This window comes from Heterocephalus glaber, unplaced genomic scaffold (genome assembly GCF_053883595.1).
Source record: "Heterocephalus glaber isolate CG9 unplaced genomic scaffold, H.glaber_assembly_v1.0 deba00000071, whole genome shotgun sequence".
In the NCBI taxonomy this organism is placed as follows: Eukaryota; Metazoa; Chordata; class Mammalia; order Rodentia; family Bathyergidae; genus Heterocephalus; species Heterocephalus glaber.
Genome location: NW_028258137.1, coordinates 556,537 through 570,604, shown reverse-complemented (window position 1 = coordinate 570,604; position 14,068 = coordinate 556,537). Strand labels below are relative to the sequence as shown.

The following is a 14,068-nucleotide window of genomic DNA, read 5'->3' as shown; positions in this document are numbered from 1 at the left end:
TCCCTTTCCCTTTGGCAAAAGATGTATCTCTGTTTCTTATTACCTATTTTTTATTTTGTTCTTTTTTTTGGTACCAGGGATCGAACTCAGGACCTTGTGCTTGCGAGGCAGGCGGTGGAACCACTGAGCTAAATCCCCAACTATTTTGTTCTTTATTTATACTTTGGGTTTCTCATACAAGAGAAACCATGCAATATTTGTTTGTCTGATTTGTTTCATTTAACATTATGGTCTCAAGGTGCATCCATTTGCCTACAAATGACTCAAGTTTATCCTTCTTTATGGCAGAGTAGTGCTCCATTGTGTATAAATACCACATTTTCTTTAGCCATTCATCTGTTGATGGACAGATAGGTTGCTCCAAGATTTGTGAGTTGTGCTGCTATAAACATGGGTGTGCAGTGATCACTGTAATATGGTGTCTTTAACTTCTTTAGGAAGATACTTAGAAGGGAAATACCTGGGTCAAATGGAATTTCTGTTTTTATTTTTTTGAGGAGTCTCCATACTGATTTCCACAGTGGCTGTACTAGTGTACATTCCCATCAGCGTGTAGAAGGGCTCCATTTTCCCCACAGCCTCTCCAGCATTTTTTTTTTTTTTGGTTTGGTTTTTGGTACCGGGGATTGAACTCGGGTCCTTGCACTTGCGCAGCAGGTGGCGAAACCACTGAGCTAAAGCCCTGGCCCTCCAGCATTTGTTATTATTTGATTTCTTGATTATGGCCACTCTTTCTTTCTTTCTTTTTTTTTTTGGTACCGGGGATCAAACTCAGATCCTTGTGCTTTCAAAGCAGGCGGCGGAACCACTGAGCTAAATCCCCAGCCCTATGATGGCCATTCTTTTAGGAGTAAGATGGAATCTCACTGTTGTTTTGATTTGCATTTCTTTAATAGCCAGTGATGCTGAACATTTTTTCATTTATTTATAGGGCCTTTGGACCTCTTCTGAGACATGTATTCATTTCAATTGCCATTTTTTGATTAGGTCTTTTATTTTTGGGGGATTCAATTTTTTTGAGTTCTTTATATATTCCAGATATTAGTCCTCTGTCTGAGGAATAGCTGGCTAAAAATTTTTCCCATTCTGTAGGTTGTCTCTTCACCCTGTTGTTTCCTCTGTTATGCAAAAAAGCTTTTCAATTTGATATCACATTTGTTAATTTTTTTTTTTTTGAGACAGTCTTGCTATGTAATTCAGGCTGGTCTTGAACTCACTATGTTGTCCATGCTCTCCTCAGACTCACAGCAATCCTCCTGCCTCAACCTTTTGAGTGCTGGGATTACAGGTGTGTGCCACACTGGCTATTATTTGATTCTTGTTGCTGATTTCTTTTGCAGTTGTGGTTCTGTTCATATGGTCCTTGCTTATGCCTGTGTCTTCAAGAGTTTTACCTATTTTATCTCCCAGCAGATTAAGTGTTTCTGTTTTAACATTTAGATTTTTGACCCATTTTAATTTTAATTACAGGGTGGAATACAGGGGTTTAGATTCAATCTTATGCATGTGAATAGCCATTTTGCCCAGCACTGTCACTGTCTTCCAGCTGGGGGTAGTGGCACATGCCTGTCATCTGGTGGCTGGATGTGTTTAGGGTTGTTTCTTTGTCTTCTATTCTTGATCCTTGATCCTTGATCCACATGTCTGTTTTTGGGCCAGTACCATGCTGTTTTTATCACTGTAGCTTTGTAGTGTAACTTGAACTCTGAGATTACAATCCATCCTGCTTTGATCCTGTGACCCATGATGGGTTTTGCTATTCTGGGTCTCTACTGGTTCCATATGAATTTCAAGATTGTTTTCTCTAGTTCTGTGAGAAATGCTGTTGGTGTTTTGTGATTGCTTTAAATCTATATATCAGTTTTGGAAGTACAGTAAACCCTGGATTGTGAGTAACTTGTTCTGTGAGCGTTCTGCAAACATTTGTAATAAATGTTACCTTGAAAGATGAGTGATGTCTGCAATGCGAGTAGTACCTGCTGCTGAACATCACATTCGAAACTGAGGCAGTGGTTCTTTTCTCCCTCCCCATCTCTCTCTCTGCCTTGGGATTGTGAGTGATCATATCCTGACACCAGGAGGTTATGGAGATCTCATCTGTAGAGGAGGAGGAGAAAAAGGCAGGGGAATCCCTCACTTCAAATGAGATCAGGGAGATGTGTGAAATGTAAACTGCAAAATTTTACAGAAAGGCACCGCCCAAATAAGGCTGCAGTGGCGCAAGCAATGAATCTGTTTAACAACAGCGCGATGTCACATTTCTGCGAAATCCTCAAAAGGAGGCAAAAGAAAGTGTCATTGGATAGACTCCTTATTAAAGTTGCACGAAAAGAAAAAGATTCCACTGAGCCAATAGACAGCAGTGACTCCGTTAGTGACAGTGAGGGTCGTCCTGCACAGTAACCTCTCTTGTCTCTCTCACACCAGCCACGAAGGTTTTCAGAGGTAAATGCACGTTAATTTACTTTTCTTTATATTTTGTTTTCTTTATTATTTTGTACGACATTACAGTATTGTAATCAATTTTATATGAATATTTTTTGAGTTGTGAAACCAATCATAAGAGTTTCCATTATTTCTTATGGGAAAATTCACTTTGATACACAAGTGCTTTGGATTACAAGAATGCTTTCAGAATGAATTACACTCGCAAGCCAAGGTTTTACTATATGGCCATTTTGATAATATTGATTCTGCCTATCAAGGAACAGGGGATATCTTTTCTTTTTCATTTGGTCCTGGGGATCGAACTCGGGACCTTGTGCTTGTGAGGCAGGCGGCGGAACCACTGAGCTAAATCCCCAGCCCTCTTTTCACTTTCTGATGTCCTCTTCAATCTCCTTTTTCAGGGTACTGTCATTTTTGTTGTAGAGGGCTTTCATTTTCTTGGTTAGCTTAATTCCTAGGTATTTAATTTGCTATTGTGAATACTATTGTTTTCCTAATTTTTTTCTCAGTGAGTTCATTATTAGTGTACAGAAATGCTATTGATTTTGGGTACTGATTTTGTATCCTGCTACATTACTGAATTTAGTTATTAATTCTAGGAATCTTTTGGTAGGATTTTTTTGGGATCTTCTATGTAAAGGATCATGTCATCTGCAAAAAATAATTTAACTTCTCCCTTTCCTATATGTATCCCTTTTATTTCTTTCTCTTGTCTGATTGATCTGGCTAATGTTTCAAGTACTGTGTTGAACAGGAGACATCCTTGTCTTGTTCCTGATTTTGGAGGGAAAGCTTTCAGCTTTTTGCCATATAATATTTTGTTGGCAGTAGGTTTGTCATAAGTGGCTTTTTTTCTTTTGGTACTGGGGATTGAACTCGGGTCCGTGCGCTTGCAAGCCAGGCCATGGAACCACTGAGCTAAATCTTGGGCCCCATAAGTGGCTTTTATTGGAAGGAGATTAGGTCTTCTGTACCTGTTTTCCTTAGGATTTTTGGGGGGGTGGGGACAGGGTCTCATTATGTAGACCAGGCTGGCTTTGAGCCCCTGGCAGTCCTCCAGCATGCTAGGATTACAGGTGTGTGCCACCATGCCTGGCTTCCTCAGGATTTCTGTCATGAAAGGATGTTGGATTTTGTCAAAGGCTTCTTCTGCCCACCTGTGGCCTGGATCGGAGCCATCAGCACCTTGGTTAGGGCTGACTTTCTGCACAGCTGAGCCTGTACTGTGTCTTCCTGTTGCTGTCGCTTTCTTGGCTGTGGGTTCTGGGTGAAGGAACTGCTGCGCATGGGCTTTGGTGGGAGGTGTGGAGGCAGGTTTTTGGTCTCTTGCAAGCCTGTGCCCTGGCCGGGGAGTCCCATGTGCTCCTCTGTCCCTGACCCCCTTAGCTAAGACGGACGGCTAGCATGGTTTCAGGGTTACTTCCCTTCCCTGGCAAAGTCCCAGGCCCTCAGTAGCTCAGGCGGACCCTTGCGGGAGCAGGTGCTCTGCAGTCTTCTCGTGGTGCTGGCTGGGATGCGCGCTCGATGCGCCGTGAGCACGAGGCGGCTGTCCGCGGCCTGGGTGCGCTCTTGCGGACTTGGGAAGAGACGCTGGGTCTCGGTCTGTGTGGCCTTCACCCACTGGGACGGCGAGTGACATCCCCGGCTTCATCCTCCCTGGTCTTTCTCCTTTCGAGATCCTAGCAACACCAATGTTAGACCTATGTCATTGGCCCTCGGCTCCCTGAGAATCTGCCTGTCCCCCACCTTTCCTTTCTTTGCTGGCAGACACAGTCCCCTCCACTTAGAAACATGAAGCTGGCCTGTGTCCCTCCCCACCCTCCTGCCAGCGCTGGTGGGGTCAGGGTGTGCATGGCTGTCGGCTCTGCCAGCCCAGCTCCTCCGAGACTCCCGCTGTTCGTCAGGATGCTGCCTCTGCCCTGGCCCTGTCAGCCATTTATAGTTAGAGTAGTTACAGTTAGGGATCTGTGCCATTTTGAAGGAGTTAAGGCAGTGCCATCTCTGCCATGGCCACTGTCTGCAGGCAGACCTGGGCTCTTGCTTGTCCAGCGGTTTAGGCTGCCGGTCTGAGGGCTGGGTGTTGTTCAGGGTCCTTCCTCAGCATGCAGCCTCCTCCGCAGTCCCCGGAGGCTCTCCGTGGTCACTGTCTGACATGGTGTACGCTTTCTGCTGGGCGCTTGGCCTCACACTCCTGTCTCCACTTTGCCCTCATCTTGCTTCTAGGTCACTTCCCCCGTGCCTTCTGCAGGCTCCCCTGGGGCGCGAGAGTCTGCTCACAGGACAGTGCCACCTGCCACCTGGCATCTGCCTGAGCACAAGCTGGCCAGATAAAGAAGAGCTGCACCTGCCCCACTCCCTGCCCCCTCCGCAGGGCCGAGGCAGTGCGGATGCCCAGGGGAAGAGTGGGGAGGGCCCGGCCCGGCCTGGCCACCCCGGTGGGGCCTGGTGTTGGGGGAGACGAGCTGCCCTCCTGCCTGCCCCCGTCTCCCAGAGGGAACAACCTCAGCAGGCTCTTTGTGCTTCCTTCTCTCAGCTGCCAAGGCTGCTGGCAGTTCTTACTGTGCTTGTTTGAGATTTCTCAACTCTAAATTTTCCATTTGGGTTCATGTCTTCTGTTGCTTTCGTAAGATGCTCCATTGCAGTATTTGCTCAAAGAGAGTCAGTGACTTCTTCCTGGAGATGTGTGGAGCTGCCTGCATGTACACCCTGGGAAAGCCCAGGCGAACGGCAATGCTCAGGTCCCTCTGTATTGGGAATCTGTTCTGCTACAGCCTGGACTGTGGGCCTGGGTCTAGCATGGAAGCTGTTTCCTTGGAAAGTTGGCCAGGCCAGGATGTGGCTGTGGGTCCAGCCTGGCGCCTGCCGCCTGCTCTGGGCAGGAATGGGGACCCGGCGAGCCTGTGCCGTGGACGTGTGTTTGGCGGGACAGAGAGGTGTGTGGCTTTTGTCACGTTCTGCATGGACAGTTCCCCCGCAGAGGCCCTGGAGAATTTTCTGACACACTGGTTACTCAGAACAGGGCTGGAGAACATTTCTGTACCCTTTCCGTCCTTTTGCATTTACTGAGGCTGACTTAGTCTCGAGCAGTCTCTCTTGAACAATCTGTGTGCCCTGGTAAAGAACGGGTGAGAAGTCACCTTCTCATGGCTGGGACAGACTCCTGACACCCACAGCTTAAAGGGGGAGAGGCTTATTTTGGCTCACAGTTTATTCCAGTCGACCAGGTCCAAGGCAGATTTGCTGGGCAGAGGAGTGTGGGGGCGGAGGGCTACTCATGTCATGGCGGCCAGGAAGTAGAGCGAAGCAGAGGAGCCTGGGACAAGGGCGTGCCGTTCCAGCCACACCCCAGCCACCTGCCATTTCTGACCTAACACTTGACAGCAGGTCAGCCATAGTGCCCATAATCCAATCATCGTGCACACACACGAGAATCTTGCAGAACATTTTGGATCTAAGCCATAACATTCTGCCCCTGGCCCCCAAAAGACTCGTTCGTATCCATTTCTTTATGCAAAATGCATTCAGTCCATCTCTGAGAGTTGCTGAAGTTTTAACAATTCCAGCATTGTTGAAAAGTCCAAGTCCAAAGTCTCCTCTGAGACTTAAGGCGAACTCTTAGTCATGAGGCCCTGTAAAGATCAAAGAAAATTAGATACTGTCAACATACAGGGTAAAGATTCCTCTTCCCAAAGGGAGAAACAGGGAGAAAAGAATCGGACTGAAACCCAGCAGGACAAAAACACTAAGCCTCGTAGTTCCATGTCCAGCACCTGGGCAAGCTGTGACAAGACATGAGCTCCGCAAGGCTGGAGTGGGCCTGCCTCTGTGGCAAGGCTGATTGCAGCCCTTGGGCCCCGTCTTGGGCAGGTTCTGCTCACTGCCTGTGGCTTTCCTCAGATGGTCCATGTTCCTGGTTTCTCCAACTTCCTGGGGTCTCCACTGCATGTTCAGCTTCACACTCCCTCTTCACACGCTGCCTTCTCAGGGGCACCCTGCCTGGCCCCCAGGCCTCCTTCTGAAATCCGGGTGGAGCCTTCCTGACCCAACTCATGCATTCTGCATGCACCTAAAACCAGTGCCTCATGGATGACACCACACACACAAGGATTTCAGGGGCTGCTTTCCTAACCCTAAACAGGTATTCTGCCGTTACTGTGAGGAGGACTCCTAGATGTCTGAGGTCTAGTTGGGCTATAGCGTTGTCTGAGTGCCCCACCTCCTTGCTGATTTTCCGCCTAGATTTTGACCCATTATGAGAAATAGGGGCATCGATGCCTGCAAGTATTATTGAACTGTCTGGTTCCTTTTTAATCCATTCTGTGAACCTCTCCTTTTCAAGGACAGTTTAATCCATTTATAGTTAAAGTAGTTACAGTTAAGGATTGCTGCCATCTCGACTTTTTAAACTGTTGTGCATTTTTGTTTCTCAACTCTCCATTTTTGCTGCCTTTTGTGTAAATTTTTTATTTTACTCTCTTTTGAGCTACTTTTTAGAAAAAATGGTTGCTGTTGGGATTCTGTTATGGTTTAGATCTAAAGTATCCCCCAAATTCTCGTGTGTGGAAGGCAACTGGATTATGGGGTGCCGCACTCAGTGGACTGGGCCACCAATGAGCTCAGAAGTTAGGTGGGGCCCAGTTGGGACCTGAAGGATGCACCTCCCTCCTGTTCTCCTCTCTGTTCCTGGCTGCTATGGGCGGAGCAGCTGTGCTCTGCCTGGGCCCTGCCCCATACCAGCTGAGCAACAGCACGAACACTCTCCTCCTTCACAGTTCTGGGTGCTGGGTACTTTTGTCCCAGTGGCGGGGAAGTGACTAGGACAGATTCCAGTGGTCTTACCCGAAGGGGCCTGGTGTGGGTCAGCAGTGGAGACCAGCAGCGTGCACAGCCTTCTCTCCAGGAGCTCTGCTCCTTCTGTGCCCAGGCGACCACTTTACACGCTGAAAGCCAAGCAGGTGGGATGAGTTTAAGACCTTGTGCCCCCTGCATGCCCAGTTCTGGCCACCCAGCAGGTCCTCGGCCTCATGCTCGCAGGCGCGGTGCCAGGGTGGCAGTGTGGGTGCAGCCCCAGCACTCTGGGCTTTCAGTGTTGCCAAGAGCCTTCTGCCGCGACGCTTCGCCGTGATGCGTCCAAGTATGTCTAGTTCATCCCGGTTCTGGTTTTCATTAAATCTGGGCAACTTCTGACCACAATTTCCTTAAATACTGTTTTTGCCCCCCTTCTCCCAGGACCCTGGCGGCAGCTGGGGGACGGCTCTTTCTTGCTCTCCTTCCTGCCGGTCCTCAGATCTGATGAGTGGAAATGAACTTTCAGTTTGCTGATTCTTCTACCAACTCAAGTTCAACTATTTTATTTCACACCAACACAATTTTCATTTGGTTCTTTAAAATCACTTCTCTCGTTATTCTCCATGTGGTGAGACTCCATTCTTTTTTGTTTTGTTTTGTGGTGCTGGAGATTGAACCCAGGCCTCTCACATGCTAGGTAAGCAACATCTGGGCTTCCTCAGGCATGGTGTCTGGTGGGTGCCTTTCCTGGCTTGCAGGTCACCGTACTTCTGCTTGCTTGGTTCTGGTTCAGAACTACACCCATGAGCACTGTGATGGGGGCCCGGCAGGGTTGGGTTTGGTTGCTGCTGCTGTCAGGCTTCTCCAGGGCTGATGAGCAGAATTTGCCTTCACTCTGGTGGGCAGCAGCTGGGCTGGCACTGGGCTCGGGCTGGACAGCTTGGTTAGTGCCCTGCCCTGCGTGCACATCTCTGCTCGTCAGTGCAGGTCCTGAGGTGCGCTGGCCTCAGGCCTGTCACCCGGCACAAGGTGTGCTCGGAGCATCTTCAGTTACCTCCTGGGTACGTAGGCCTCCGGACCACCGGGAAGGTGCTGTGGTCTTTGAGGCAGCTTTTCCCGAGCTTCCTGCCTAGTGTCTTGGTTCATCTGCCCGCCTGGCATCTTAGGCCAGAAGCTGTGATATTCAGCAGCTGCTGCCGGCCGCCTCTGGCCGGTGCTGTGGGAAAGGGCTCTCCCACTCTCCCAGGGAGCCGCGGGGCCCATGGCGGCGGCTGTGCAGGCGGCGCCTGGTTCTCCAGGGCGAGGGTGGAGAGCAGAGGACGGGAGGTCGAGTGGAGACACAGCCCCCTCAAGTGCTGAGGAGGCGAGGGTGACAGCCTCCCATGGCCTGGAGGGAGTTTCTGGAGCGGCACTCAGCAGCTGTGAAGTCCTCTGTTTCCTATCAAACTGATGCGCCCAGCTTATCTCCTTGGAGGTTTTGATCTGTACCAGATCAGTCTTTACTAGGGCTGCTTTGAATTTGGTATTTACAACCTGTTTATCTCTTGTTTTGGAGAAGGTACATGACTCTGGCTGTCCTTCTAACTTGGTGACTGCATGAAGGTGTGGAACATTCTCTCTGAAAAAAGTCTCCATTCTTTAAAACAATAAAAACAAGGCTTCGTTAACTGAAACATAATGAAAGGAGCCTGAAATACGTGTGCTCCTGCTGATCGTCACAGGCTCAGGTCAGGGCCCAGCAGCGCCGCCCACAGTGGCTGAGGCCTAACTCCTCCCTCCCTCACCCTGTGGGCTCCTATTCCTCCTTGCTGGGCCAGAAGTTCAGGCAGGTGCTGCCCCACCATGTGGGCAGGGCAGGTGGCTCTGCCATGATGCCAGCCCCCGAGGCAGAGAAAAGGCCATCCTCCCGCCCGTGCTGTCACTCCCTGGCCTCCCGAGCTCCACGGCACAGCCCCCTGCTCTGGCCTGGGCTTCATTCTGCTCTCCAGTCCCCGCCCCGTGCCACAGGGGAGGGCGACACGGGTGCGTCTCAGCCTGCACTGGCCTGGTCTCCCCGCAGGGTCCTCTGGCTGGGGTTGGAGGCCTTGCCCAGGCTCCAGGTGGACATGGACAGAAGCCCTGGACCTCAAGTCCCCTGCCATCCCTGCCTCAGCACCCGGCTTTTCTTGGAAACGGCCTGCCTACTTCAGGTTCTCTCTGGAGCAGGGAGACCCTCATCACCTGGCCCATCCCAGCGGAGCCTGCCCCCCGATCCCCAGGAGGGCTGGGTCTGGCCCTTCTGCCTGTCCCCTGCCTCTGCACCTCGCAGCTGAGGTGACACTGCTGAGCGCTGAGCCTCTCAAGGCCTTGAGTTCCAGGGCGAGGCCAGGAGGCAGGGCGGCTTGTGGCCGGGCTGGGAGAGCATGTGTTTTGGCGTGTGTGCACTGTGGCCAGTGCTGGCTGTCATCGGTCTAGTGTAGCAGACCAGTGTGGAGCACACGTGGGCCAGAGGGCTGTGACCTCTGCCGTCATGGGCTTCTGCAGCCGGGCCCAGGAAGCCTCCCGCATTGGGTAATTCAGGCAGTTTTCAAAGGAGAAACAGGGGCTGAAAGTAAGTGTTTGGCATACAGTTCTCAGTTCTGTGGTTCAGGGAAGAGCCACAACTCAAGGCTAGAAAAGGACACAGGAACTGTGCTGGCCCCAGCTTCCTGGACGTGGTGGCCCTGCTGGGCCAACCCCAGTGAAGGGCAGCGAGGCCCCTCGTGAGCCTGGGGACAGAGGATTTGCTCTCCTGAGGGTCCAATTTGGAAGCCCCCTCTTCCCCAAAGACAAGGGAGAGAAGCAGTGGGGGCTGCTGCCCGTGGCTGCCCGTGGCGTGGCTCCTCCTGTGGCCGAGCACAGGTGAGGCCCCACCCTGGCGCTTCCTGCTGGCCGCCCAGGGGACCTCCAGACTGCAGCCTCCAAAGGACTCAGTGGATGGAGTGCTGCTGTCCTGGACAGGTGGGATGGAGGGTGGGATGTCCCAGAGGCTGTGGGTGTGGGTGGGTGTGGGCAGCCCTGGCCTCCCACTAGCAGCTCTCCAACAGCATGGGGTCTGGGCCATGAGGAATGCTAACAGCCTTGTGGGAGGAGGCCATGGTTCGTAGCTGGAAGGAAAAAAGCTTAAGACACATGTTGGACCCTCCTGGGAGGGAAGTGCTGCCCACATGAACCGTGCGTGTATATACAAAGAGCATTTTAATTAATTTATTTATTTCTTTACACATAACTGAAAGTGATGTTACAGTACATAAGTTATTTACAACTGTGCAGTAATGTGTTGCAAAATAAATTATCTAGAAGGCAGCAAAGTACATTGTGAAGGTATATAAAACTGTACAGCGTCCGCGGATACACTCTGTATAGGATTATTGGCTCTGTAGTGTTTCAAGTTACGTTCTCAGAAAGAGAAACAAAATGCCCAAGATTAAAGGAAAAAATATACAAACCACGTGGATTTGACTCCATTAAAAACACTGTTGGAGAGTCCTGGCTGCGTCCCTCTGCGGCCAGACAGGTGGCAGCCGGGCCCTCACCACACCGGGGTCCCCAGCGTCCCCGTCTGCCCCGAGGACAGGGCCAAGACAGCGCTGTCCTGCCTCTCGCCTGGAGGTCGCTCCGGGGGGACCTGCAGGGTGTGACGCCTCAGTTCACGTCCTATGGATGATCAGAATGAACGAGGATCTGAAGCGCTCTGTCCTGCGGCTGCTCCTCGGCGCTGTTCTCCAAGACGGAGCGTAGCAGAGCGGCCGCCCCGCACACCTCGGTCTTCTCCTCCTGCCGGGCGGCAGGCTGCGATGCTGGGCCTAGTGCTCCGGCAGCAGCTGGGGAAGGGCCGGGCCCCATCTCCCGAGCATCCAGCCAGTCTGGAGGGGAGGCATGGGCCAGGTGCAGTCTCGCCCCTCCCACCTGGCGGTGCGGTCCTCTCCTCCTCCGCCCCCGCCGCTGGGACTCCGCTGGGACTCATCGGCAGCACGGGCCGCTGAGTGGCCCTCGCCTGTCCTACGGCCCTCCTTGTGGGTGTCACGCTGGCAGCAGCACAAAATCGTCGTTGACATCAACCATGGGCACATAGAAGGAGGGCACCTCGTTCACGCACAGGGACTTGTGCCCCGCAGGGTCCAGCTCCTGTGCCTTCAGCTGCCACTCCATCCTCTGCACGGCATTGAGGGCCGCCGCCTCGTGCTGCTGCCGCATCAGGAGACACGTCTGCGGGACACATGGAGGTGAGCGCCCGGCCCAGCCCCCTCCCAGCACCAACTGGGTGAGGGCTTGCGGGCTGCAAACCCACCCAGGTCCGAGCGCCCCACTCCCTCCACTCACCCACCCTGGTGAGGACAGGCCCTCCGGAGCCCACAGTGGGCTGCTTGTGGCCCAGACTGGCTGGGGACTGTGGCAGGCACATGGCCCGGCCCCTCCCGGCTCTGCCGTGCTGCCCCGGCACCTGCCTAGAAGCTGACGGCAGCCGTGCCCTCACCGCTGTGGTTCTACAGCAGCTTGTGACTTGACTTCTGTGTGTTCCCGGGCATTTAGGGCACCAGTGGAGAGATTCAAGGTGGCCAGGGAGCGGCCGTGCTGAGCACTGAGGGCCACGCAATGCCTGCGCCCCCACCCAAGTCTCTGCGCTAGTGAGTGGCAGCCGCTGGGTTTCCCAGCGAACATCTGTGTCCACATCTCAAAGTTTTAAGTCACCAAAATGAAGCTGCTAGACTGAGAGAAAATCAGTTTGCTGAACAAGGATGTCAGCTGGCACTTCTTTCATCACGCAGGACGACCATCGACACCCCCGCTAGCACCAGCCTTTCAAGGGGGACTTAATGATTTCGGGTTCTGAAGTTAATCATCACACTTACCATCATTCTATTAACATTTGGTCATTTTTCAAATCTATCAAAAATCCTGAACAAGACACTAGCAAAGAGAATGCAGCAAATCATCAACAAGATCACGCACCATCACCAAGCAGGCAGGTTTGGGTCCTCCCAGGGACGGAGGGGCTGACACACACAGAGCAATGCATGTGATACATCACGGAAACAGCAGCGAGGACAAAAGCCCACGATTGGGGCCAGGGATTTAGCGCAGTGCCACTGCACCTGCCTCGCTAGCACAAGGTCCTAAGTTTGATCCCTGGTACCAAAAAAAAGAAAAAAGAAAAGCAAACAAAGTCACATGATCGATCGTCACAATAGATGCAGAAAAAGCCTTTGATACAGTCGACACTCTTGCATGATAAAAACCCTGAAGAAAAAGACAGAAGGACCTTATCTCAGTCTGATAAAAGCTGTGACAAACCTTCTGCCAACATCAGGTTAAACGGGGAAAACTCAGAGCTTTCTCTGTAAAATCGGAATGGGACAAGGATGTCCAGGACCACACTGCTGCTGCTCAAAACATTAGGTGGAGCAATCAGGGAAGAGAAAGGAGTAAAAGGGATACATATAAGAAAGGATGAAGTTAAAGTATTATTTGCAGTTGACACAGAAGACCCAAAAAATTCCACCAAGACTCCTAGAATCAATAACTAAATTTAACCATGTAGCAAGATACAAAATCAGCACACAAGAAAGTCAATAGCATTCCTGTACACCAATAATGAACTCACTAATAAAGAAATTAGGAAAATAACATTATTCACAATAGCATTAAGTTTGGTGGCACACACCTGTAATCCCAGCACTTGGGAGGCTCAGGCAGGAGAAATCACTGAGTTCAAGGCCAACCTGCACGACACAGACCTTGCCTCAAAAACAAATAAATAACAAAATAAAACAACAGAAAACAGCATCAAAAAAATTAAATACTTAGAAATTAATCTAACCAAGGAACTGAAAGACCTCTAACAAAAATTACAGTACATTAAGTCCCTGACTTATGAACAAGTTCCATTCCGGGAGACTTGTTTGTAAATTGGATTCATTCTTAAGCTGACAGTGAGTCTTATACAGCATTCCTGTGAAAGTTCACAACTCAGATGTTCTTAAGTCCAGGACTCACTGTACTCTGAAAAAGGAGATCAAAGACGATCTCAGAAAATGGAAAGATGCCCCTTGTTCTTGGAGAGGCAGAACCAATACAGTCAAAATGGAGATACTTCCCAAATCGGTAAAACAGATTTAATGCAATCCCGAAGTATCAACTGCATTCTACACAGAACTAGAGAAAATAATCCTAAAATTCATATGAAACCAGAAGAGACCCAGAATAGCAAAAGCAATTGTGCAATCCCAAACTTAAAGTTACATTACAAAGCTACAGTGATAAAAACAGCATGGTACTGGCACAAAAACAGACATGTGGATCAAGGGAACAGAGCAGAGGACAGAGAAACAACCCCAGGCATATCCAGCCACCAGATAGTTGACAAAGGGGCCAAAAACACACTAGAGGAAAGTCGGCCTCTTTAGTAAACAGCTCTGGGCAAACTGGCTTTCCACATGCTGAAGATTAAGTCTAGACTCATATATTTCACTATGTACTAAACAAAGTCAAAATGGATTAGTCTTAATGTTAAAACAGAAGTACTTTATCTGTGGGATGATAAAATAGGTAAAATCTTGAAGACATAGGTGTAGGGAAGACTTTTCTGAAGAGAACCCCAGTGGCACATGAAATAATGCCAAGAACCAACAAATGGGATAACCTACTGAAGAGGCCACCTACAGAATGGGAAAAACATTCAGCCAGCTGTTCCTCAGATAGAAGACTAATATCTAGAATATATAGAGAACTGAAAAAAATAAAAAATAAAAAGATATCCTCTGAAATAAGACTCAATCAAAAGATGGGCAACTGAAATGAACAGACACTTCTC

The 14,068-nt window shown here is 50.3% G+C and overlaps 1 protein-coding gene and 1 long non-coding RNA gene across 16 annotated transcripts in view; one reads left to right on the top strand and one right to left on the bottom strand.

Annotated features, from left to right (window-relative positions):
- Positions 1 to 14,068, top strand: part of LOC106009237 (uncharacterized) — a 49,833-nt gene that overhangs the window by 13,436 nt on the left and 22,329 nt on the right. The gene's annotated exons all lie outside the window — the stretch shown is intronic.
- The window catches only part of Ankrd11 (ankyrin repeat domain 11), a 197,387-nt gene continuing 193,765 nt past the window's right edge, over positions 10,447 to 14,068 (bottom strand). For all 14 annotated transcript variants that reach the window (XM_087206607.1, XM_013071433.3, XM_004842647.4 and 11 more), the window contains one exon: positions 10,447 to 11,463. In XM_087206607.1, coding sequence (XP_087062733.1) covers positions 11,278 to 11,463 — 186 coding nt within the window. In that variant the 3' untranslated portion in view covers positions 10,447 to 11,277. The remainder of the gene's footprint in view (positions 11,464 to 14,068) is intronic.